The following is a 26,039-nucleotide window of genomic DNA, read 5'->3' as shown; positions in this document are numbered from 1 at the left end:
CTCTGGGGTTCCTCTGGGCTCTCTCCAGCAGCTCCATGACTTTGTTGTCCCACTCTTGCAGCAGCAGGTTTGGGATTATTCTGGGAAGCTTCTGCTGCTCTGCCATAGAAATGGATCCCTTGGAAGGATGAGTTCCCCTTGGAAACACCAGATCAGTTTTACAGCTCGAGCCCTGTCCATGTTACACATTTTCTCCTTTACAGGTTTAAAAAGAGAATGAAGGAATTCCAAACCTGACAAGCCAGCCTGGCTCCCACCATGGATTTTCCAAGGGGGTGTAACAAAAGCTAACATCTCAGGGGAAAGGCTGGGAACCAAAACTTGGGATACTGAGACATCCAAGAGAAGGACATGGAGGAGAAGGGAAGAGGAGGGAAAATGAGCAGAGCCCGAGCCCCTCACGGACCTGCCCAGAGCCCTTCAAGGACCTATCTAGACCCCCTTAGGGTCCAGCCCAGATCCTCTCAGGGATCTGCACAGAGTCTCACAAGGTTCAGCCCAGAGTCCCTTAAGGTCCGACCCAGATCCCCTCAGGGACCACCCAGAGCCCCTCAGGGACTGCCCAGAGCCCCTCAGGGACTGCCCCAGATCCCCTCAGGGACTGCCCAGAGCCCCTCAGGGACTGCCCCAAATCCCCTCAGGGACCACCCAGATCCCCTCAGGGACTGCCCCAGATCCCCTCAGGGACTGCCCAGAGCCCCTCAGGGACTGCCCAGAGCCCCTCAGGGACTGCCCAGAGCCCCTCAGGGACCTGCCTAGATTCCCTCAGGTTCCCCCAGATCCCCTCAGGGTCCCCCAGATCCCCTCAGGGTCCCCCAGAGCCCCTCAGGGTCCCCCAGAGCCCCTCAGGGACTGCCCAGAGCCCCTCAGGGTCCCCGACATCCCCTCAGGGACTGCCCTGATCCCCTCAGGATTCCCCAGATCCCCTCAGGTTCCCCCTGATCCCCTCAGGGTCCCGCCCGGAGCCCCTCAGGTCCCCCACATCCCCTCAGGTTCCTCTAGATCCCCTCAGGGTCCCCCAGATCCCCTCAGGTTCCCCCACATCCCCTCAGGTCCCCCCAGATCCCCTCAGGTTCCCCCACATCCCCTCAGGGTCCCGCCCAGAGCCCCTCAGGGACTGACCCAGATCCCCTCAGGGACTGCCCAGATCCCCTCAGGTCCCCCCAGATCCCCTCAGGGTCCCACACATCCCCTCAGGTTCCCACACATCCCCTCAGGATCCCCACATCCCCTCAGGATCCCCCACATCCCCTCAGGTTCCCCACATCCCCTCAGGGTCCCCACAGCCCCTCAGGTCCCCGCACATCCCCTCAGGGACCCGCCCAGATCCCCTCGCGTTCCGGCGGCTCCTCGGGCGAGGCCGCTCCGTGCCCCCGCTCCGGGCTCATCCCGCGGCTCTCCCGCCTCCTCCAGCACGTCCTTCCGTGGGCTCCCAGCCAGGCGGCCCCGCTGGCCACCAGCTGCAGGGCCAGGGGGAACGCCCTGAGCTCGGCCTCCTGCAGCCGCTCGCCCAGCGCTGCCTCCGGGCGGCCCGGCCGGGGCAGCGGCTCCCGGCGGATCGCGGCGCCGGCGCCCGGCTCCTCCTGCGGGCACAGAGCGGGGCAAGGGCTGCGGTGTGGCCGTGCGGCTAGAAAGGGTTTCGTCTCCTCCTGCCAGCAGGAGAAATGGGAAGAACCCACCCAAAATGCAAGGGGAGAAGACAAGGCTTCAAGCAACCCCAGCTGTGCCTGGTCTTTACCGGTGACAATGCCACCCCTTCCCACAGCTGTTAACGCTGCCTGTTTCTGCCCCCAGAAAGATAAGGAAAAAACCAAATTGCTAACTTCCTAATTTTCCTAATTTTCCCAGTTCTGAGGCTACTCACCAGGACGAAATGCACAGTGCAGCCTGTGACTTTGAATCCACTTTCCAGGGGCTCTTGCTGGGCATTTCCATCCTTGATGAGTGGAAAAAGTGATGGAGAAGCATTCAAAATTTTCCCTGGACATCAGTGTGAGAAGAGAAAAAAAAAAAAAAAAAAAAAAAGGAAAAAAAAGAAGATAATTTGAACAGAATTTTCTTAAAAATAAAATGAGATGTGATCATCAGTCCAAACCCTGAGCAGCATGGCTCTGCTCTGGGGGAATTCTGCTCTTTCAGAAGCACGGATGCAGCAACATTCCCAAAGGAGCCTGTCCAAGCTGTCAGTGAGTGAGTAACTCCTGAGCGAGGCCTCAGGAGCTGATACTGCTCACCCCTCACTCACTTGGGGCACCCACGGAGCTGTGTCAGGATGTGCAGGGCACCACGGGAGGGAGAAATCCCTCCTGGGAATGGATAAATCCATCTTTCTCCCATTTTTCTCTGAGTGGGAATTGCAGGGGCTCAGAGTTCAGCAGGACTCCCCAGCACAGCTCCCTGGCAAAGGATGGGATTGAAGTCCTTCCCTGGGGAAGGCACAGAGCCACCCCACGGCCCTACTTTGCCCCTCTCTCACTGCTGAGGCAGCACAAGGGGTTCCTTGGCAATCCTCAGCCAGAATCCCAATACAATCCCACTTCCAGGGGGATTGGAAGCAGAATCCCAACATAGCCTCACTGCCAGAGGGAAGCAGAATCCCACATTCAGAATTCCCAGACCAGGATTCTCACAGCCCCACTGCCAGAGGAAAGGGAAGCAGAATCCCATATTGAGAATTCCCACACCAGAATGCCCACAGCCCCTCTGAAAGAGGGAAGGAAAGCAGAATCCCATATTCAGAATTCCCACAGCCTCACTGCCAGAGGGAATGGAAGCAGAATCCCATATTCAGAATTCCCACACCAGAATTCCCACAGCCCCACTGCCAGAGGGAAGCACAGGGTTTCCTTCCTGGAATGTCAGTAGTGCCAGCAGGGCTGAGGGATTTAATCAAAGGACAAGGAGCTCTGGCAGTGGAATCCTGGTGAGACCAACCAGCCCTGCTTTAGTTTCTGTTTTCCATTTAATTTCTTACCTTTCCATTTTCGGAGAAAAGGGCTGGACAGAACTCTCATGAACCCTGACAGACAGATGAGCTCCACAGAGAATTCCTCCAGGACTCGGTCAATGGTGCTGTCGAATTCCGAGCGACTCCCGTACAATTTGTGATCAATCACCTGGAGCAGTGAGACACAACAAAAGGTGGGAATGGGCAACAAGTGAGGAACAAACCAGATTAATTCCAGGATGCTCCATGATTTGAAAGGAGGGTGCAGTGAAGTGGGGTCAGTCTTTCTGCCATGTCCCAAGTGAAAGGCGGAGAGGAACTGGCCCTAAATTGCACGAGGGGAGGTTCGGATTGAAGATTAGAAACAATTTTTCCCTTTTAAGAGTGGTCAGGCATGGAATGAGTGGCCCAGGGAGGCAGTGGAGTCAGTTGGCCAGGCCCTCTGGGTAAGGGGAGGAGGAGGTCCTTTATTCTTGCCCCACCTCCCATTTTCAGCCCCCCAGGTGAGTGCTGATTCCTGACTCTCCTGAGGACCTGCAAACAAGGGGCTCACAAAACTTTGTGCCCTTACCTGTGAAAATGTGAGTGAATTTTGGTATTACTTTTTTATTTTGAAAAATATCATGTGAATCCAACCCAGGAGCTGAAGAAACTGCTTCAGAACCCTTTCCATGCAGGGACAGCCTCTAGCAGAGTTTATTTCCACCTGTGCACAGCTGTAAAAACTGCTCAAACCCACTTGATGTCAGAAGGGGGAGTTCCTGCCTTTGACATCCCGTCATGGAATGTTCTCAGACAATGCTGATGGTCCTTGCCAGGGGTTTTTATGGAACTAGCCAGAACAAATTCCTGTCCCAAAGAGCTGCTTTGTGGCCCACAGGCAGGAGAAAACTTGTATGGGACTGGGCACAATGTGAGACACAGGTTTTCATCCTGGAGAAGGTTCCAGGGAGAGCTCAGAGCCCTGCCAGGGCCTGGAGGGGCTCCAGGAGAACTGCAGAGGGACTGGGGACAAGGATGGAGGGACAGGAGCCAGGGAATGGCTTCAAATTAGGATTTGATGGGAGATTGGGAATTGGGAATTGTTCCCTGGCAGGGTGGGCAGGGCTGGGATGGAATTCCCAGATTCCCCTGGATCCCTGGCAGTGCCCAAGGCCAGGTTGGACACTGGGGCTGGAGCAGCCTGGGACAGTGGGAGGTGTCCCTGCCATGGCAGGGTGGCACTGGGTGGGATTTGAGGTCCCTCCCAACCCAAAGCATTTTTGGATTCTGTGATTCCAAGGAGGGATAAACCCAGGAGGCAACACATTCCTGTGGTCTGCAGAACCTGAAGTTGGGCTTATTTCAGCCTAAGCTTGAGGCTCATGGGCTGCAGTTTCAGACCCAAATAATCCATTGAAATCCCTTCCCTGGCATGCAGCACTCACTGCCAAGCTGGGAAAAGGCGCCAGAGCCCAGTGAGGACTCCCAGCTCTGTGCTGCATCCAGGGGGAAAGTTTTACTTTGAAGTGAAACCTCAACGCTCAGCAAGCATTTCCTGAGCAACCACAGGCTCAGCAGCTGGGAACAGAAAGGAGAAGGGGATGTGTCCTTACTGTTACAGATGGATAATGAGATGATTAGCTCTCCCAATTAAGGGATGAATACTGTGTGTATATTAAGAGAGGCTTTGTTGATGTATAATTATTTAAATGTCCTCTCTTGTCCCCAGAGTCCCCTTTTTCTCCCCCTCTGCATTGTTCCCACCTGGGTTGTTTAGGACAGGTAGAAAGAAGCCATGTACATACACTCCTTCCTTGGGGCAGCTGGGAATGGAAAAGCTTGTTGCTGGGGGAGGGCATGACAACGCCTGACCTCCAATCAAGTTACAAGAAAGCAATCCACCGAAATACAGCAAAGAAGAGCTGACTGACAGACTTTGGGAAGGGCTCGGGGTGGCTGATGCAACCCCCAGGGGTATAAACGACTGAGCACCCATCTTGAAGATGAGCCAGCCACCCACGAGGCGGTACCCGGGTACCCACGAGGGCAGCTCCCAGCGCTACAATTTCCCCTTATTTAGTCCTTGTGCTGTAATTTTTGTTGAGGTTTAACAAAGCCTTGAACACTTTCCGAGTGAGCGGTCGCTCCCGGCACTCACCCTGGTGGGGATCCCGGCGCGGGCGGCGCTCCGCAGCTCCTGCACGCCGGGTCTGTTGGAGATGACCAGCACCAGCTGGGCACAGCTGCCCGGCTCCCGGGCGGAGCCGATGAGCGCCGGCAGGGCCGTGCCTCCGGCGGGGAGAGAGCAGAGCGTGGGGGACACCTCAGCACCCACGCTGGGGAGTCCTCCGAGTCCTTTCCCCTCAGGGAAATCCCAGAGCCCTGCCTTGGAGAGACTTCAATAGAGTTCACCCTAGCTGGAAAGTACTTCCTCGTGGAGTCTTGTACAACACCAGGATCCATCCCAGTTCCCTTCCCCGTATGTCCCAAACTCTCCTGGTTTCTCCTTTCCCTGTTCCCTCACTGGCTGTGGTATCCCTGGTGGGTGGCCCCATCTTCCCTGTAGGGCGAGGCCCTTTGCCCTGCCCCTTGTGCCATCCCCTGCTTAAACCTTGTGCACAGCACATGGGCTCATCTTTTGTCCCTGGTTTCCCTTCAGCCTGCTGAAATAAACCTCGCTGGAACTGACCCTGCAAAAGGCCCTTCTGCCCCTCTTGGCTGAGCTGGCTGTGGTATGTTATAGATACACATTATAATGTTGGCTTTTCACAAATAGGAAAGTGGATTCTATATGTGTGGTGTTAAAGCAACTTTGTTATAAAGAGGTGGTTTTTATTTCTGTTGGTAATGAAGCTCAGTGCAATAGCTGCTATCAGTGTGCCTGTGTTAAAATGCCTGCTGGGATGGGATAACACCCAAAGGACACAGGATGAGCACACCTGGACAGATGTGCCAGCCATCAGCACTCGCCCTCTGAAGGCAGCGTGGGCCAGGGCCCAGAACTGGGGGGGATGTAAAAAAGGACTAAAAGCACAATCAAAGAGTAAACATGCTCTAAAAAAGTGCCTCCAAGAAGATAAAATAAACAATTCTTGGAACGTGTAAACTTTGGGGAGAAGTTTACTGTGCATAAGGGTTTATGAATATGCAAAGGGCTAATGTAATGAAAAGGTATTTAAGGGGTGTCCCCGAAGATAATGGGGTGCTCTTGCCCGAGTAATAACCTTTGCTCTGTGGTCCTTGTCTCCCATTGTCCTTTATTGAACTTTTACATTTTCACAGCAGAGTGAACGTGCTTTTCACAGGTGGCTTGACTGTCTTGCCTGAATGCCTCCCCAAGCAGCTTTTCCTGGAGATGCTTAATGGGGATTACAGGCAGCAGCACCCACCAGCCAAACCCCACTCTGCTACACCACAGCCCTGGGAGGGGCTCTCAGCTGCTGCATGGACAAAGATCTGCTGGTCCACAAACAGGACTGAGGGTGGGGGCACTGATAAAGCTCAGTTTTTAAGCAGTGCAACACAACTTCTTGACTTGCAAAGTGAAACCCTGGACTTCGGGTCTGGAGATTCCACTGGAAGAAAGGACACACCTGAATCAGCCTCTCCTGTGTGAGGACATTCTCTATGCCAGGACAAGTGACAACTCACCTGCTCCAGAGACCAGAACAGCCACCTTCACCTTTCTCTTCCCGGGCTGGGGCTGGATCTTGGCAGTGCTGGCGTCCAGCAGCTGCTGGGGGCTGCTCAGCTGCAGGGCCTCTGCAAGATTCTCCACTTCAATGTGAGAACCTGCTCCAAACACATGAGAAAATAGATTTTACCTTTCCTTCTAAACTTACTTGATGTAGTTTATTAATAATGTTTTAACGACAGGAAATTGTGCCTGCAATGAATTTATGCTGGCACAGATAGAGCTCCAGAGGGATCCCAGGTCTCGGGAGCCGTGCTAGTCTCTGGTGTTACCTGCTCACAGAGTTGTTCACAAAGGCCCAGGCATGGCCTTTGCAAGGATTAGTCCCATCTTTTATACCTCCCATGTTGCAAAAGGACACTAAAAATGAGCTGAGGTGACATTTTGGCTGTCCAAATTCTTGGGTTTCCAGAGGGATTTTGGTTCATGTCCTGTTGGTTGTCAATCAGTGACACACCAGGATTCAGACTGACCATCACCACACATGACTGTACAAAGCTGTGGCCTCTCGTCAACCTTTACTCAGGTCTGTGTGAGCTGGGAATGGCTGGACAGTAGGGGAGCTGATCATCATGAGTGTGGAAAAAGATGCCCTGATTTTTGGAACAATCAGCACAGGGATTCCCTGAAGCCTCAGGGAGGGGAAGAGGTTATCCAGGTGCTGCCACTCTGAAACAAGAACTCATTTCTCATTTATTTAATACTGAAATGTAAATGTGGAGGTGTCCAACAGTCTCCAGCTTAGTGAAACAACAGGAAAGTGGTGTGAACTACACAGACTTTGGAACAGGGAGTCTTTTCAGTCCAACAAGGGACTGCTCACCTGTGTGACAAGGGGCAACCACCTTCCCAATCAGCCAGGCCTCCTGCTGCCTCTGGATGTCCTGGAGAACGTGCTGGGCCAGCTCCTTCTGCACGACCAAGACAGCCCCGATCCCACAGGGAAAGGTCTGAGCCATCTCCTCTGCAGAGAGGTTCCCCTCCTTGTAGAGCCAGCCAAAGATTTCAGGGATCTTCCAGCTGAGAGCATCTGGGAAAGATTGAAATTGGTGTGTGGGCACCACAAATGTTTGTTATTATTTATTATTTACTGTCTGCAATGACAGTGATGTGTCACAAGAGCTGGTAGAGAGCAATTCTTGCTGCCACAGAATCCCAAATCCTGGGGCTGGCAAAGCCCTCCCAGCCCAGGGAGTCCCAGCTGGGCCCCATGCCCACCTTGTCCCCAGCCCAGAGCACTCAGTGCCACCTCCAGGGGACACCTGCAGGGATGGGCACTGCAAAGCTCCCTGGGCAGCCCCTGCCAGGGCCTGAGCACCCTTTCCATGGGGAAATTCCTGCTGCTGTCCCAGCTGAGGGGACCTTAAAACCCATCTCAATCCATCCTCTGCCATGGGCAGGGACACCTTCCACTATCCCAGGGTGCTCCAAGCCCCAGTGTCCAACCTGGCCTTGGAAATTTCTTTCTTTCCAACTTCATTCTAGAGAAATACAACCCAACACACCCAAGACACCTTTCTTTCCCCCTCCCCACTGTATTTTTATACTCACATGAACATGGTTTTCTTTAGTATTTCAAACGTCTAAATTCTTTTCCCAGTTTTGGCTTCATCAGAAAAAGTCCTGCCTTACTCACAGATGTCAGATATGGTGGGGAGGCTACCAAAAAGTGCATTAAATGTGTATGTGTGTGTGTGTGGAGAAAATAATGCAAATTTATTGCCCTACCAAACCTCAGTATTTGGTCAAAATGTTTTGTTTGGAGAGGTGTCCTGAAGAACACAAGATCTACTCCAACACATTTTGTCCTAGAGGTGTGCTGCCCTTAATCTTCTCTGGAATTTCCCTTCTCCAACAAACAATGGGGCTCATGACTTGGAATAGGAATGGTTTTGGGAAGCACCCACCTGGGGCTGTTCCCCTCTGCAGGGACGTTTCTGAGGATTCCAGCTGCAGCTGGGAGGTCAAGGCCGTGCTGGGCCTGAGTTCTGTCCCACAGGAGCACCTCAGGTACTCACCCAGGACAGCGCTGAGGTGCTCGGGCAGGAGTCTGGAGATGCCCCCCAGGAGCCCCTCGGCCGTGGGGGCAAAGCCCTTCACGTGCCCCGAGCGAAGGATGGGCAGCAGAGCTGGGCTGAACATCTTCCCTGGGGTCAGCAGAACATCTCCTGCAAACAACAGCCTCAGCTCAGTCCTGTTTTAAAACCTCAGGAGAGGTTTAGAATCAAAATACCACAGACTGGTTTGAATTGAAAGGGAGCTCAAAGCCCACCCAGTGCCACCCCTGCCATGGCAGGGACACCTCCCACTGTCCCAGGCTGCTCCAGCCCCAGTGTCCAACCTGGCCTTGGGCACTGCCAGGGATCCAGGGCAGCCCCAGCTGCTCTGGGCACCCTGTGCCAGGGCCTGCCCACCCTGCCAGGGAACAATTCCAACCCCATATCCAGCCTAAATGTCCCCTCTCTTCCCCCTTGTCGTGTCCCTCCATCCCTTGCCCCAAGTCCCTCTCCAGCTCTCCTGGAGCCCCTTTAGGAATTAGAAGGGGCTCTGAGCTCTCCCGGAGCCTCCCATTCCCCAGGCTGAAATCAATGAATTTGTTTCACAGGCCGTGGGGTGTTTTTGGGAATGCTTCCCTGAGCAGGTTCTCTCCCAGTCCTTGCAGCAGGCCTGGGGAAGGAGGCAGGGCTGCTGCAGGAGAGCAGCGGACCCCAAAGGCTGAGGAGCCCGGCCGGATGGGAGCAGCCCTGGCCCTGCACAGCCCGGGGAAGCAGCAGCGCCCACCCAGCGTGGTGTCCCCGCAGCTGCCCGGGGCAGGTGAGGAGCAGTGCAGGGAGGATGTCAGCAGGATGCTCCGCACCACGCCGAAGGCGCGGCCGTGGATGGCGGCAGAGCCCAGCCCCAGGAGCGCGTCCCCCTCCTCGGCTCTCTGCAGCCCCGGCAGCCTCTGGCCCCGCTCCACCGCGCCCACCGCGAACCCGGCCAGGTCACAGTGGCCCGGGGGACACGGAGCTGCCACTTCTGTCACCTCCGCACCTGCAAGGGGAGAGAGCGGTCAGCACCCCCTGCTTCTGCTCGTTTTGGACTCCCAGAATCCCAGAATGGTTTGGGTTGGGAGGGACCTCAAATCCCACCCAGTGCCACCCCTGCCATGGCAGGGACACCTCCCACTGTGCCAGGCTGCTCCAGCCCCAGTGTCCAACCTGGCCTTGGGCACTGCCAGGGATCCAGGGGAATCTGGGAATTCCATCCCAGCCCTGCTCACCCTGCCAGGGAACAATTCCCAATTCCCAATCTCCCACCCAGCCAGCCCTCCCTCAGCTCAAAGCCATTCTTGTAACACCATTTTAAATTTATGGCATCTCCTGAAGTCAGCAGCACATCCAGGGACACACAGCCCAAGAAGATTCAGATATCTTATTAAATTCTTCTTGGTTTCTTACTTCACCTCAAGACTCCAACAAAACAAAGCTTCATGAAAGAAGTGCTTTTGTCATTATTGTTTCTGGTACTCACATGGCACCTCCCTGAGTATGGGAGAGGGCTTGAAAATATTAACATTGTGGAATGTGAGGCTTCCAGTTCTATTCTCCTTTGTTCAGGGATAAAGAAGGAAGAACAAGGATCCACGTGCACAAACACTAAACCCCATCTTTCTGTGCTGACCCATTTTACAAGAAGGAAGCACAAATTCTCAACTGTTTTTTTCCCACCAAACAGAAACCAACAATTCCAGGGCCACATTCTGCCTCTGCCTCCTGCCAAGTCCATTCCTCTGGTGATAAATTCAACCTCAGCCCCTTCACATCTCAGAGGAGAGGAGGGTCCATACCCAGGAAAGCACAGCCTGCACTCCTGCAAGCCTCAGCTATTCCTTCTTTGATTGTCTCCATCACCTCAGCATTGAGTTTGGCACAGGCCAAATGGCTGAGGAAGAAGAGGGGCTCAGCCCCCTGGGCCAGGAGGTCGTTGACACACAGAGCCACCAGGTCCTGCCCGATGGTGTCGTGTCTTTTACAGACCTGGGCAACCTGCAAGACATGGTGGGAACGAGAAACAGGCAAACTCAATTATTCATCAGTGAAAACAGCAGAAACTTTCTTTTCTCTGAAAGGAATCACTGCAGGACACACATGGAAGATAGAACCTGGTGCATTACCTGGTTGAAATCAAGAGAAAACAGCTAGTTTTCTTGCAGACAGAAAAAGTAAAATCTGTTTTGCTGTTTCTTTTAATATAAATTCAAATTTCAGCCATAGCTACCTAGAAATTGTCATTTTTTTTTGGTTTTTTTTGTTTGCTTTCTGGAATATTATCACAGAATCATGGAATGATTTGGGTTGGGAGGGACCTTAAAGCACTGCCAGGGATCCAGGGGCAGCTGCAGCTGCTCTGGGAATTCCATCCCAGCCCTGCCCACCCTGCCAGAGAACAATTCCCAATTCCCAGTCTCCCATCCAGCCCTGCCCTCTGGCAGTGGGAGCCATTCCCTGGCTCCTGTCCCTCCATCCTTGTCCCCAGTCCCTCTGCAGCTCTCCTGGAGCCCCTCCAGGCCCTGGCAGATCTTTGGTCAAGCACAGACAGTTCCCTCAGGGAAGTTCCTGTCTGTTTTTAGAAATCCTCAGGGTGTTTGCATTTCACAAGTAATAAAACCTGGCTCAGGTGTTGTGGCTCCCATGAAGTTCTGACATTTCCAGCTCTCAGGGGTACCCTGGAGTGTCCTGCTCAGCTCACAGGGCTGCCATGGACAAAGGTGACACAGGGATCACGGAATTATAAAATCAGAGAATTATTTAGGGTGTAAAAGGCCTTTATCATCAGTGGATAAACTTTCACTGATACAGCTCCAGCTGGGCAGAAAAGCCCAAGTCAGAGGGATGGGCGAGGGGAAAACCTGGATAAACACCACTGGATTCCAAAGGGTGAGGGAGCAGCACCCAAACAAAGGCTGGGCTTGGATTCCTGATTGATTTCCCTGGCTGCTGGATTTAGGAGTGCTATGGAAACAGGCACCCCACGGCCTTTGTGCATGACACCACCTCCCTCCCACTGCTCCAGCAGCAATCCTGGCAGGCAGCAGCCAACCTTTCCTTGGCCAAGGAAGAACCTTGGGAGCACAGCTGGGGATGTCTCTGTGCCAAGCAGTTGGAACAAAGACCCACAAGAGCCTGCAGCAATCACTTTTTCATGCTCAGAGGTGCCTGAGGGTCTGAGACTGCCAAAAACCTTTGGGATGACTCTGCTCAATCTCCTGCTGTTCGTTGTCCTGGCATTAAAGGCAGAAATCATTTGAAACAAGGGACATTGCTGTGCTTGAGAGTGAAAGGAGCTTCAGATCTCCTGATGGTTGAAAACCTTCTGATTTAATAGATAAATAAATCTCCAGGTCAACTTATCCTGATTCAATACATAAATATACCCCTGGTTCAATTTGTCCCAATTCTCTACATAAATATATTCCTAACTCAGCTTATCCTGTGTGCTCTTGGCTAATTAAAATTCTTTATTTCTCAGCTTCTTTAATGTTTATTTCTTCCATCCTTCCTTTCCCCAGTGCCCTGGCAGAGGTACCTGTTCTCCCTCTCCACACACACTGAGCCTGCCAGTTCTCATTTCAACAACTCCCTGTGCTCCTCCACACAGATCCTCCTTGAAGCCAATGGAACCTCTAATTTAGAGCAGAAATTCTGGGCTTTAGTGCCTCAGGTTTGCAGCTACATTTTGGGCTGCTATCATTTCACCACAAAATATCCACATGCCCAGTGAAGTATGCCCAGGCCTTGCACAAATCACCATTTTCCAAGTGCAGGTGCCCCTGTGGTGGGCTCAGGAGTGTTTGTAGAACTCAGCAGGGTGCAGGTGGTGGGACTGGAACACTGCAACAGCCCTGGCAGCTTGTTGGAACCCTGGCTGCTGAGAATTTCAGACTTTCTGTGCCACCAAACACTGGCCCCCAAGAGAACACTGCGTTTGACCTGAAACTGTGGAGAAAGCTTCCAAAATTAAATGATAAAACTGAAATGATGGGTGCATCGTTTAAATAGAATTGTGTAATATCACATGGTAAAAAACCTACAGTTTGAAGTTTTAGCATATAGTAATAGATATAAAACAACATAAAAGTTTTTAAGCAGAAACTACTCCTTCTTCTTTACCTTCTTCTTCACCTTCTTCATAGGTTTAAGCAGTATTGTGCAATTAGATAAAAAAAATCCACATTATGAGTCACTAGTTAGTTACAAAGTTAAAAGTAAAAATAACTTAAGTGTAATTTCTTAATTAGACAATTTATCCTTAAAAAAACTTATAGAAAGAGAGATACGACTCCATTTTTTACCTTGCATTGTAAAACTCACAACTTGTAAAACTGTAACATAAATAAAAAACTAATAAACATCTCAGTCCAAGATACAACAAGATACAAACATGTAAAGAAACAACATAAAGACATCGAAGTCAGCAAAGAAAAAATCAAATACCAAATAGGGAGGATAAGGAAATGTCTTAATCTTAAGGCTTAAGAAAAACTCTTGTAAAACTATAGGGAAAAACTCTTTTTCCCTATAACAGATGAAAGTATAGAGAGATGAACGTGATCAAACTGATATCAAACAAAAGCCTCCATACCAAAGTTAACAGAAAATAAAGCAGTTGTAATCTAGAGGAAGCTTAAAAAGAGAAAGAGGGGAAAATGATAAGACCCTATACCCCCAAAGAGAGAAGAAGTCCTCTATTCCCAGAGATAAAGATGATTTTAGAAATCAATAATAATAATTTAAAAATCATAAAAATCAGCAGCAGGTGACATCAGCTTTGCTGCAGAGGAGCTGCCAGTTACAAACCTGCAGTTTGGGGCCAAGGCCCTTGGTCTGGGACACCAGGATGGGATCATCATAACCAGATGCCCTCAGGTCAAAGAAAGCAGCAAAGCCTCCTCCTTCTGAGCACCCCCCTGCCAGGTACAAACACGGCATGGACTGCATTTATGGGAGATAAAAACCCCCCAAAACTCTCTCCAAGAAAAGAACTGCAAATTATCCCCAAATCCTGGGGCTGGCAAAGCCCTCCCAGCCCAGGGAGTCCCAGCTGGGCCCCATGCCCACCTTGTCCCCAGCCCAGAGCACTCAGTGCCACCTCCAGGGGACACCTGCAGGGATGGGCACTGCAAAGCTCCCTGGGCAGCCCCTGCCAGGGCCTGAGCACCCTTTCCATGGGGAAATTGCTGCTGCTGTCCCAGCTGAGCCTGCCCTGGCCCAGCCTGAGGCCGTTCCCTCTCCTCCTGTCCCTGTTCCTGGAGCAGAGCCCGACCCCCCGGCTGTCCCCTCCTGGCAGGAGCTGTGAGAGCCACAAGGTCCCCCCGAGCCTCCTTTGCTCCAGGGTTTTAATTACTATTATTTTATTTATTCACTGATTTCCATTATATTCCTCTCCATTCTGCACCTCTAAGAAGCACAGTCACCTCCATGGCAAGGCAGGCATTTGGTAATTAATCATGAGAGGAGTGGCAAGAAAAAAATTAATTTTCTTTCTTTGTGCTGATGCCAGCCCAATTTCCCAAGCTCAGTTTCAATGCCACAAGTGCATTGCCCAACCCCTAGGGATAAAAAAACCAGTATACTGAGGGAATTCCCACATTCTTCCCAGTCCTACCTGCCCTGGAGCCTCTCACAGCAGATGTTTGTGGCAGACGACTCAAAACCTCCCTGCTTCCAGCTCCCACGTGTCTGTCCTTGTACACCAGGGCCCTGTGGGGAGGCAAGGACGAGCTGGCAGCAGCAGGGACCCTTCTGCAGTGCCCAGCAGAGGTGGCCCAGATGTGAGGGGCAGGGAGGAACATCTGGGCTGCGCTCACGTACAGGGGCTGGCGGAGCAGCCGCAGGCCCCGGTGCCCGATGTCCCTCCTGAAGGTGGCCCCCTGGAAGTGGATGGTGGCCACGCCTCTGTTGGCTTCTCCCAGAGCTTCCATCAGGTCCTGCGTGACAGCAGTGATGGACAGGACTCTGCCACCACTTGTCACCACCCGGCCATCCTTCAGCGCTGTGCCCCCGTGGAACACCTGCAGCCCCAGCTCCTTGGCTTGCAGAAGCCCTGCAAAAACAAAGGGGATCCTCTGAGGCTTCTGAATTGCATTCTCTGCCGACAATCTCAGAATTAAGGTGGGAAGAGCCCTTCAGGGTCATCCAATTGCACTCCAGCCCCACCAGCATCACCCAAACCCTGTCCCCAGGGGCCACACCCAGGCTCCTCCTGAGCACTCCCACAGACAGTGACTCCAAACCTCCCTGGGAGCTCATCCCAAGGTCTCACGCCTCCTGAAGGGAAATTCTCTTTTCCAATCTCCAACCTGAGCCTCCCCTGGTGCCATTTGAGGTCATTTCCTCTCCTCCTTTCCCTTGGGACACGGCAGCAGAGCCCGACCCCCTCACTGCCCCTCCTGTCAGGAGCTGTGCAGAGCAGTGAGGTCCCTCCTGAGCCTCCTCATCTCCAGCTGAGCCCTCCCAGCTCCCTCAGCTGCTCCTTCCAGGATGTATTTTCCAGACCTTTCCCCAGATCCTTTCCCTTCTGTGGACCAAACACTGAAAATTGAAGTCTTGCATTCAGTCAAGGAACAACAGAAATTTTCACCTTTGCTTTTTTCTGAGAACCAGCATCACCAGTGAAAGACATCCCACTGCACGGGCCCCAGGAATCCCCTTCTGAGCCATCCACTAAAGCATCAAGGAATTCCAGACTGGTTTGGACTGGGAAGAACCTCACAGCCCGTCCAGTGCCACCCCTGCCATGGCTGGGACACTTCCACTGTTCTAGGCTGCTCCAACCTGGCCTTGGGCACTGCCAGGGATCCAGGGGCAGCCCCAGCTGCTCTGGGAATTCCATCCCAGCCCTGCCCACCCTGCCAGGGAACAATTCCCAATTCCCAATCTCCCATCCAGCCCTGCCCACCCTGCCAGGGAACAATTCCCAATTCCCAATCTCCCATCCAGCCCTGCCCTCTGGCAGTGGGAGCCATTCCCTGTGTGCTGTCCCTCCATCCCTGGAAATTGTCTCTCTCCAGCTTTCCTGGGGCTCCTCCAGGCCCTGCCAGGCCACCCTGAGCTCAGCCCAAAGCTTCTCCTGTGCAGGTGAACAATCCCAGCTGTGCCAGCCTTTCCTGCCAGCAGAGCTGCTCCATCCCTCTGCTCATCCTGGAGCCTCCTCTGGGCCCTCTCCTACATGTCCACATCTGGGACACCCCAAAAGTAAAGCAAGAAATCCCACAGGGACAGAAATATGGGATGCAGGAGCCACCACACATATCCCTGCCCTGTGCCAGGAAAGCTGTGCTCTCTCTGGGAGCTGTGGGTGATTTCTGCAGGGTTTTCCTGCAGGAAATCACAATCCACAGCCATTTCCTGCCTGGATTCTCCCCTCTCCCTGACATTCCACCTTCAGTGCTGATGTTACCTCTGCTCTCCCCCACTATTCCATCCTGTCCCCTCCACACAATTCCCTGCAACACCTGGAGCTGGTGCTCCACAAACACTCACAGGTGGCTGCTCGGACACAGGGAAGCAAAACTGTTCAAGGTTTGGGGTTTTTTAGATTCCTATTTTGAGGGAAGAGAAGAGGAGGAACTGCTGCCATCGCCTGGGGAAATGAGAACCAAGCACAGTTTTCTCCTTGCTACAGGCTCAGGGGATTCTCCCCCCTGGCCCTGCTGCAATCCAATCCCTTTGCATCCTGTTTTAAGGAATACTCCAGAACAGAACGTTTGCCAAGCCATTAAAAGGAGAGAATCACAGAATATCCTGAGCTGGAAGCACACACAGGGGTCACCCAGTCCCACCCCCGGCCCTGCACAGGACACCCCAACAATCCCACCCTGGAAGCATCATCCAAAAATATGTGATTCAGTGTGAAAAAGAGAATAAAAACTAATAAACCCCATGAAACTCTGAAATGGAAGATAATAACGGAATAATAATATAAGAATTCAATAAATAATAATAATTATAATGATAACATTATAATTAATAAAATAAATACTAAAAGATTATAATAAATAAAGCAATAATAAAAGAATGGATTGAATTCCATTTATTTGATGTCTTTTTCGTGATTAACAAGCAGGGGGTCAGAAACCCTGCCAGGGACAAGGCACCAGAGCATGACCTTGTCCCTGGTTCATGGAGGGTTCCCAGAGAGAAAATGCCAAAAATTGCTGCCAAAATTCAGGAGCCCTGGCCAGGAGCTGAGACCAGGAGAGGGTGGGACTGGCAGGGCAGGAGCTGAGTGGGCAGGAAATGGTTCTGCAACAGTTCCCTCTGTTTATAAACATTGCAAACATCTCAGGAGATCCTGAACCAGGAGTGCTGAACAGAGGAAATGGATATTGCATACCTGCATGAATCCTGAATTTCTATATCCAACATCCAAATGGACATTGAGTACCTGCAGGAATCCTGAATTTCTAGATCCAATATCAAATGGATATTGAGTACCTGCAGGAATCCTGAATTTCTATGTCCAATATCAAATGGATATTGAGTACCTGCATGAATCCTGAATTTCTATATCCAACATCCAAATGGACATTGAGTACCTGCAGGAATCCTGAATTTCTAGATCCAATATCAAATGGATATTGAGTACCTGCAGGAATCCTGAATTTCTACATCCAACATCCAAATGGATATTGAGTACCTGCATGAATCCTGAATTTCTATATCCAATATCAAATGGATATTGATATCTAAATGGATATTGCATACCTGTATGAATTCTGAACATCTATATCCAATATCCAAATGAATATTGAATACCTGCATGAATCCTGAATATCTTTATTCAATATCCAAATGGATATTGATATCTAAGTGGATATTGCATACCTGTATGAATCCTGAATATCTGTATCCAATATCCAAATGGTATTGACATCTAAATGAATATTGAATATATCTGTAGAATCCTGAATATCTATGTTGAATATATATATGGATATTGAATATATATTTCTAATAGCTGTATGAAGATTGAATATCAGTGTCAAACATCCATATGATAATTGAGTATCTGTATCTAACATATGCATAGATATTGGATACCTATGCAAATACCAAACATTTATATCAAATATCTATATTAATATTAAATACCTATATCAAATATTCATATAAATATTGAATACATATATATAATATATATGAATATTTAATATCGAATATCCAAATGAATATTGACTATCTATAGCTAATGTATCTATATAGAATATCTATTCTAATACCTACATGAATATTGAATACCTATCTCTAATATCTAAGTTAATATTGAATACCTACATAAATACAGAATATCCCAATGCCCACCTTGCCCAGACTCTGGAGCCCTGTGAGTAATTAAATAATTAACAAGCCCCCAGAGTTACCTGTTACCTCCATGCCCTTGTCAGAGTCTCCTGGGTATCCTGGGCTGGCCATGACCACACACACAGCAGTTCTGTTCTCCAGCCAGGCTGGCATGCAGCTGCAGAGTCTGCCATCAATTGTTGCTTGAATCACTTCATACAAATCATTTTTAAGCAGAGGGAGAATTACCTGTAGAAAAGTTTTCAGAGTGATGTAAGTTAATTTTTATTTTGCTTGCTTGTTGACATTCACCTTAGGGAAAATTCAGTTGATGGAATACAATCTGTATGTGCCAAGCCAGTAGAGTTGGAAACTCTGGGTTTTAATTTAATTTGCAGCATCTTTTGGCACCAGTCATAAATTTAGAAACATAAGGTGTGGGCTTCTGTAGAAGGAACATTAATTTAGGTCCCTCCCATTCTGATTCTAGCCAGAAAAACGAAATCTGAGGAACAGATTTTTTAAACTAATAAAAAAGCTCACGGGAGCTGACATAATGTTAAGTTACCTCAGATGTTCACATCCAGATCTTTCCCTAGAAATAAACTACAACAGTAAGAGGTAAAAGAATGTAGCATCTTTAATTTTCCAGTGTGTTCCACTCACCTGACACTGGGGGTCCCCAAACTGGCATTTAAAGTTTAAAACCTTCACCCCCTCTTTGGTCAGTATCAAACCTGTTTGCAGCACACCTGGACACAAAGCCAAGAAAATGAACTTAAACATTTCTTTCTTTCTTTCAAGAACTCTGTTAAAATAAATATTTTGGAACATTCTGCAAATCAGAAGGCGTTAGGGGCAAGAGTTCTGCAAGCCATAAGAATTCCCAAATATCCATAAAGGTGACAAGCAGCCACCAGAGGAGCAGGGCACCACAGTTTAAACCCCACAAAGTTCTCTGGCATCGTGCACCCAACTCCATCCTTACTCAACTCCCACTCCACTCTTACTCAGGCATTGTAAGAAAGGCCCCAAAAAGCAGAAGCTGAAGATGTGGGTGGGAGCCCAACTCTTTGGAGGTCTGAGATCTCTTCAGTGCCAACAGCAGCCCTTGGCATCAAATGACACCTGTGGGCACCTGCCTTTCCTAAAACAGCCTCTGGATAAAGATCTGGAGAAAATGGACATTGTTGTATGTAGGAGTGAGCAGTACTGCAGGACTGAAGTATATGTTCTGCCCTGAACTGCAAATAAATCTGTTTTATTTAAAAAAAAATTAATAAAATCGTGGTGTTTTAAGGAAACGAGGCCAAAGTACTCTCCCAAAGAGCTGTGAACCAAACGAGTGGGGCTTAACACTGCATGAAAAATGAGCTGCTGCTGGGTTGTTTTTTTAAATCAAATACCATCTGGCATTGAGAAGCAGCCTCTGACCATGGAAGTGGCCTGGATAGGGGCTTACCTTGGTTTTCAGCTGCTCACTCACCTACATAGGCTGCTCCTTCTTGTCTCAAGCTGTCCACGACGTGCTGGAGGATTGCATTCCTGATTTGCTCTAGGAGAGCTTCTGGAACCTGACAACCAGAGGAAAGCCACGAGGCAGGGCTGGGGCAGGAGCAGGGATCCAGGGGCAGGAGCAGGGATCCAGGGGCAGCTGCAGGGATCCAGGGGCAGGAGCAGGGATCCAGGGGCAGGAGCAGGGATCCAGGGGCAGCTGCAGGGATCCAGGGGCAGCTGCAGGGATCCAGGGGCAGCTGCAGGGATCCAGGGGCAGCTGCAGGGATCCAGGGGCGGCTGCAGGGATCCAGGGGCAGCTGCAGGGATCCAGGGGCGGGAGCAGGGATCCAGGGGCGGGAGCAGGGATCCAGGGGCAGCTGCAGGGATCCAGGGGCAGCTGCAGGGATCCAGGGGCAGCTGCAGGGATCCAGGGGTGGGAGCAGGGATCCAGGGGCAGCTGCAGGGATCCAGGGGCAGCTGCAGGGGCTGTACCTGAGGCACGGGGCACAAGGCTCCCATCCCTGCCGTGGTGGGGCCCTGCTCCCCGTCCAGCAGCCGCTTGTGGGGCTGGGCCGGGGGCATGGAGGCCACGGTGACACCGTCGGTGAAGCAGGAGCACTGCGGGGGGAGACACAGACACAGAGGTGACAACACCCTGGGCACGGGGCGAGGCTCAGTTCTGCTGGAAAATGTAGAAATTGCAGAAGCCCAGACTGCAAAGGATATTAAATCCCACCCAGTGCCACCCCTGCCATGGCAGGGACCCCTCCCACTGTGCCAGGCTGCTCCAGCCCCAAATCCAACCTGGCCCTGGGCACTGCCAGGGATCCAGGGGCAGCCCCAGCTGCTCTGGGCACCCTGTGCCCTTTATGCTCTGAGTAAAGAATTTCTCAGAATCAATTTAGATCCAATAGGATCTGTTTATTCTGCTACAAGCCCATTGACCTGAAGGATTAATTGTTTCTTTCTCATGTTTAAATTACCAAGAGAAATGGTGGCTCTCATTACAATTCCCTTTGATGAATCACATTTTGAGTCACATGGACACATGCCTGTCCTCTGGCATGTGAATAGCCTAAAAGAGGCACTAAATATTAGCACAAAGTTACTGATGTAACAAAAAATAACCAAGGTAGATTCCATAAAAACAAGTTTCAGGTCACTTTATGGGAAAAAAACCCCACATTTCCCCCCTAAAATAACCACTGCAATGTCATTATTAATGTAGAAGAAAGATCTACTGACAACATGCATTGGTTAGCATGACACAGGGCTTAGATTGCATGTTATATATATGCAATAGGTATACATTTCTCAAGGTGCAAATAAAGCAAACAAAATTTAAACAATAAACTTCTGTGTTTATACAGAAGCACAGCAATAATGCCAAAATATAAAAGCACATCACACCATCAATACCTACAGAAAGTTCTTCCCCTTGAAGCAGTTCTTCAATAACAACCATCTCTCCAAACATTCTGTCCTGTAAAAGACAGAACAAAACAAAAGAAACCCCCAGTGAGCAGATATAAATCCACTGCCTAAATACTCTCTTAATTTTCTTTTAACAAACAAAAAACCAATGTGTATGAGGAGTGCCAGCTTGCTTGAAGGCCAGCGGGGAAAGCCAATGGAATTTCATTTGGATGTAAGGAGGCAACACTGGAATATTCCTTATCAGGCCTGGGAGACAAGGAACAATTACAATTTGGAGGGGCAGAGAAATGGCATCTGAGGCTGGAACAGAAGTTCAGTCACAAAATTTCCCAGCCCTGCCTGGGGGACACGGCTGGAATCTGAGACCCAGGGAAACTCTTGAGTGGAACGACCAATTTCTCCCAGAAATTCTTACCCCCTGCAGCAGGAATGACAAGCTCCCAGAGTACAGAGCACCAAGATTTGCACTGGCAGGGATTAATTAAGGATTTTCCCACCTGCATAATCTCCTGGACAGCTCTGCAGGCCTCCTCCTTGCTGGCTGCAATGGTCACTTCTTTCCTGGCCGCTGGCCCCCGTGCCCGCACCACCCGGGCAGGGAAATCTGTGCTTTAAGGGAAGAGAGGTCAGACATCCCTGCTGCATCCAGGGAATCCAGGGAAGGCACCACTCTGCTCCTGGAACCCCCCCACACTCCCACTGTACCGCCAGAGTTTCCCCACTTACTCCGAAACACAAACTAAATCCAGAAGTTAAAAAAGAACAAAGCATCACGCTGGTAATAAATGGATTTTAACTTCACCCGCTCACCCTCTGGCTTGTGAGCAGCCAAATAAAACATTTTTTGAAGGGCTGAGTTTCCTTTTTCCTGAAAGAACACTTCACTCTCCTTTCCACACTATGATTTCTGTTAGGTTAAACCTCAACCTAGTTTATACCACCCAAGCTCCCACCCCTTCTCCCCATCTTGCTGTGCACACCTGGGACAGTTTTCCCTTTGGAGCCTTGCACTTGCTGACAGAGAAGGTGTCGGCCTTGTCTCTGTGTGGCAGCAACATAAACTGGGTGTTCTTACAGAGCAAAACCAGTGAAAAAGTTGGTTTTATTCCCAATCTTTATAGAAAGGGTTTTATTAAAAAAACCCCACAGGTTCCATGAGTTTATCCCACATGGAGCACTTGGCAGCAAGGACAGGGAGTCTGGGAACACAACCCACAGGCAAGGAAATGGGACTGTTCTCCTTTAGTTATGGATATCTGACCAAAACCTTCCAAATCATCCTTCAGAGAGTGTTTTGCTGGCATCTGCCTGGGTAGAAATTATTCTTAGCCCTTAACTAACTGAAAGATTCGTTGAAATATTTTCTTTATGACAATTTTTTGTCTATAAACGACTTATTGAGTATCCTTAAGGAGCAGGTGGAAAAGAAGAGCTGGGAATTCAGAACAGAAAAATCAACCTGCTGCAGTTCACAGAATTGTGAAATCATGAAAGGGTTGGGTTGGAGACACCTCAAAGCCCACCCAGTGCCTGCCCTGCCATGTCAGGGACACCTCCCACTGTGCCAGGCTGCTCCAACCTGGCCTTGGGCACTGCCAGGGATCCAGGGGAATCTGGGAATTCCATCCCAGCCCTGCCCACCCTGCCAGGGAACAATTCCCAATTCCCAATCTCCCACCCAGCCCTGCCCTCTGGCAGTGGGAGCCATTCCCTGGCTCCTGTCCCTCCATCCTTGTCCCCAGTCCCTCTGCAGCTCTCCTGGAGCCCCTCCAGGCCCTGGCAGGGCTCTGAGCTCTCCCTGGAGCTTCTCCTCTCCAGGTTGAACATCTCCAGCTCTCCCAGCTGGCTCCACACCTGCACCTCCATCAGCTGTCTCTAATTACAGCGCTGATTAACCCACACCGTGGGAAGCTCAGGTGGGAGGCAGAGGAGCAGGGGTACCTGGTGATGAACCTGCAGGCCTCCTGGGGCGTGCTGAAGGCTCTCCAGCGCGCCGTGGCGATCCCGTGGCGCTCCAGGAAGGCTTTGCTGGAGCTGCTGTCCGAGGCCAGCTGGGCTGCCCTGGCCCAGGGCCCGAAGCACTGAACTCCTGCTGCCCTCAGGTCATCCACGATCCCTGAGCCACAGAACAGCACAAGCACAAGGGGGCTCTTGGGGAGCCGGGCGGCAAAAGGGGCTTCCCTTCATCCCTGTGTTCCTCCTCCCTTTGTCTCAGGTATTCATTCACCCTCCAAATGAGGTTCTGAATATCCACTCAGGTAATTCATTCACCCTCCAAATGAGGTTCTGAATACCTACTCTCAGGTAATTCATTCACCCTCCAAATGAGGTTCTGAATATCCACTCAGGTAATTCATTCACCCTCCAAATGAGGTTCTGAATATCCACTCTCAGGTAATTCATTCACCCTCCAAATGAGGTTCTGAATATCCACTCTCAGGTAATTCATTCACCCTCCAAATGAGGTTCTGAATATCCACTGACCCTTCTCAGCCTCTGGTTTTAGGGCTCTTTATCTCTGTGCTTTCCTGAGCACTCCCACAGTTACCCGCCCCCCCCCCACCATTTTAATTCAACCTAATTATATTCTTTGATATTATTATGTTACATTCATTTATTATATTATATTATCATAGCATTTATTTCTTTTTTCTATCAAATTAGGTTTATTGAATGATTTTATTAAGTTACCCCCCCATTTTAATTCAACCTAATTATATTCTTTGATATTATGTTACGTTCATTTATTATATTATAATATTATCATACCATTCATTTAGTTTTTATGTCAAATTAGGTTTATTGAATGATTTTATTAAGTTACCCCCATTTTAATTCAACCTAATTATATTCTTTGATATTATTACGTTACGTTCATTTATTATATTATAATATTATCATACAGTTTATTTATTTTTTCTGTCAAATTAGGTTTATTGAATGATTTTATTAAGTTACCCCCCATTTTAATTCAACCTAATATATTCTTTGATATTATTATGTTACGTTCATTTATTATATTATAATATTATCATACCGTTTATTCATTTTTTCTGTCAAATTAGGTTTATTGAATTATTTTATTGACTTACCAGCTGCCAAAAGAGCTTCTGGGCCGACTACCACAAGCCCAATGTTGTGGTCTTTGCAGAACTGGGTAACGATAGTGTGATTGCTCACTAATACAGCTGGAAAGGAAAAATAATTAACTGATGGCTGTAAAGCCTAAATAAGGGGCAGGAGATGAAAATGTCTTTTTTCCATCCTCCTAAGAGTGTGATTAAAATCATGAAGCAGCCCACTAAGGGCAAAGTAGAATATCAATGTAATAATAGCAGAGTCCAAAAGGACCCGGGAACAGCTCCAATTTGCACAATTTACTGTTTTTAATACATATCTGCTAACTGATTAAATCTCTTTTACTTGTCATATGTAATCAAGATATATTTTTAAAAGCTGCTTATCAGAACAATATCAATTCAACATCACAAAAAAGCGGCTTATCATAACAATAACAATTTTAGCAATAACAATTTTATTTTTTAAATTGGGAAAGAAACTCAATTTCAACAGCTGAGTAAAGATTCACTTAAAGCATTGGATAGTGCAGCTAAATTTCGCTGAGCAGCCTGGGCAGACACAGAGATGTTTCTGTTCAGATTTAAGAGCTTTGAGCCCTCTGCTTCTGGGTTAAGTTTCACTGGAATTGGTCACAGAATTCAAGCACAAACGTGGAAGAGATGAGGTGTGGAAATGCAGTAGCCTCGCTAGCTTAGGCAGCAAGGCTAAAAACAAAGAGGGTGTTTTAGGAGGCAGCTCTGAAATTCAGAAACAAAGCACAAAATGAAGAAGGAACCTGTGCCCTCAATCATCTGTGGCACCAGTAAAAGACAGCAACTGGTACCTGCCCAGTTGTCTCGGGGGCAGCCTGTTGGGACCCCAGGAGTGTCAAATCCTCATTTCCCAGCTCATGCAGCCAAAGGAGGAGTCTGAAATGTGTAGGGTCGAGTTCTCAAGGTTACTTTTCCTTATCTGTAACATTCTTTCTCTGACCTGCCCAAGTCTGTCTAGAAAGGAAGCCATGGCCATCTGCCTCTTGCCTTAGGTGGGGTTTACATTATATATTCAAAATTACTGTACTATATTTACAATATTGTGCCAATGCCGATCATTTATGTTGGACAGTGTGTCTCTACCTTAAACCAACAGAAAAGTGCCACCATCACACCAAGGCATGGAGGGCAAGAAGAAGGAGAAGAAGGTCAGGACATGCCCAAATTCCTCCATCTTGACCCCCTGAATTACATTCTAAAAACCCCAAATTTCTACTTTTCCACCCTGTGTTAATCCAAATATCACACTGCTCAAACCCTTGTGGCTTATAATTCCTCATATAAACTTGGCAACCTTTTCCATGGTCTAAAATTGAAGCCACAAGTATTTTTGACTTTGTGCCAGGGTCTCCAAGCCCCGTGCCAGGGTCTGGAGCCAGCCAGGGCAGCCAGAGGGATGTGCTGGGCTCCAACACAGCTGGTTTGTCCCAGCTGCTGCAGTGCTGATTGCTTGCACTGGGATTTCACCCCCTTCTTTTTACCTGAATTGGAGATTTTCCCGTTGTCAGCTGTGCCTGCGTTTCCTGGAGCCACAAATACGTGTTTGACGTGTGGGGACTGGGCCAACTTCCAGGCCAGGGCGTGCTCCCTGCCCCCGCTGCCGATCACCAGCACCCGCTCAGCCATGGCCCTGCGGAGCACAGCAGCACCACTGCCTCACCAGGGAGCCCAGACAGAGACATCCCACCCACTGCTGCAGGTTCCAGGTGATTTTAACCCCGTTTGTGGCACAAAGGTGCTCGTAGCCACGGGACACGGTGGTTGTGCCAGCAGTGCCACTGGATGGACACAGAATCCCAGAATCCGAGAATCCCAGAGTCACAGAATCCCAGAATCCCAGAGTCACAGAATCCCAGAATCCCAGAGTCCCAGAATCAGAGAATCACAGAATCCCAGAATAATGAGGCTGGAAGAGACCTCTAAAATCATCAAGTCCAACCCATGCCTAACACCTCAACCAGACTATAGCACCAAGTGCCATGTCCAGTCTTTTTTTTAAACACATCCAAAGATGGTGATTCCACCACCTCCCTGGGAAGACAATT

The 26,039-nt window shown here is 49.6% G+C and overlaps 1 protein-coding gene across 1 annotated transcript; it reads right to left on the bottom strand.

Annotated features, from left to right (window-relative positions):
• Positions 1–1,310: 1,310 nt before the first annotated feature.
• Positions 1,311–25,620, bottom strand: LOC110479231 (trifunctional purine biosynthetic protein adenosine-3). The gene is made up of 20 exons (XM_077781714.1): positions 25,476–25,620; positions 23,974–24,069; positions 22,823–22,997; positions 21,379–21,490; positions 20,868–20,927; positions 19,937–20,062; positions 19,434–19,521; positions 18,614–18,699; positions 18,028–18,196; positions 14,477–14,708; positions 14,271–14,365; positions 13,463–13,572; positions 10,453–10,651; positions 8,642–8,791; positions 7,447–7,653; positions 6,581–6,721; positions 5,088–5,218; positions 2,975–3,116; positions 1,865–1,980; positions 1,311–1,583 (listed from the first exon to the last, which is right to left on the bottom strand). Exons 1-20 carry the CDS (start codon positions 25,618–25,620, stop codon positions 1,311–1,313), a joined length of 2,853 nt encoding a protein of 950 aa, XP_077637840.1.
• Positions 25,621–26,039: the final 419 nt, after the last annotated feature.

The sequence above is a fragment of the Lonchura striata genome, chromosome 2 (genome assembly GCF_046129695.1).
Source record: "Lonchura striata isolate bLonStr1 chromosome 2, bLonStr1.mat, whole genome shotgun sequence".
NCBI lineage: Eukaryota > Metazoa > Chordata > Aves > Passeriformes > Estrildidae > Lonchura > Lonchura striata.
This window is presented reverse-complemented; position numbering and strand designations above follow the sequence as displayed.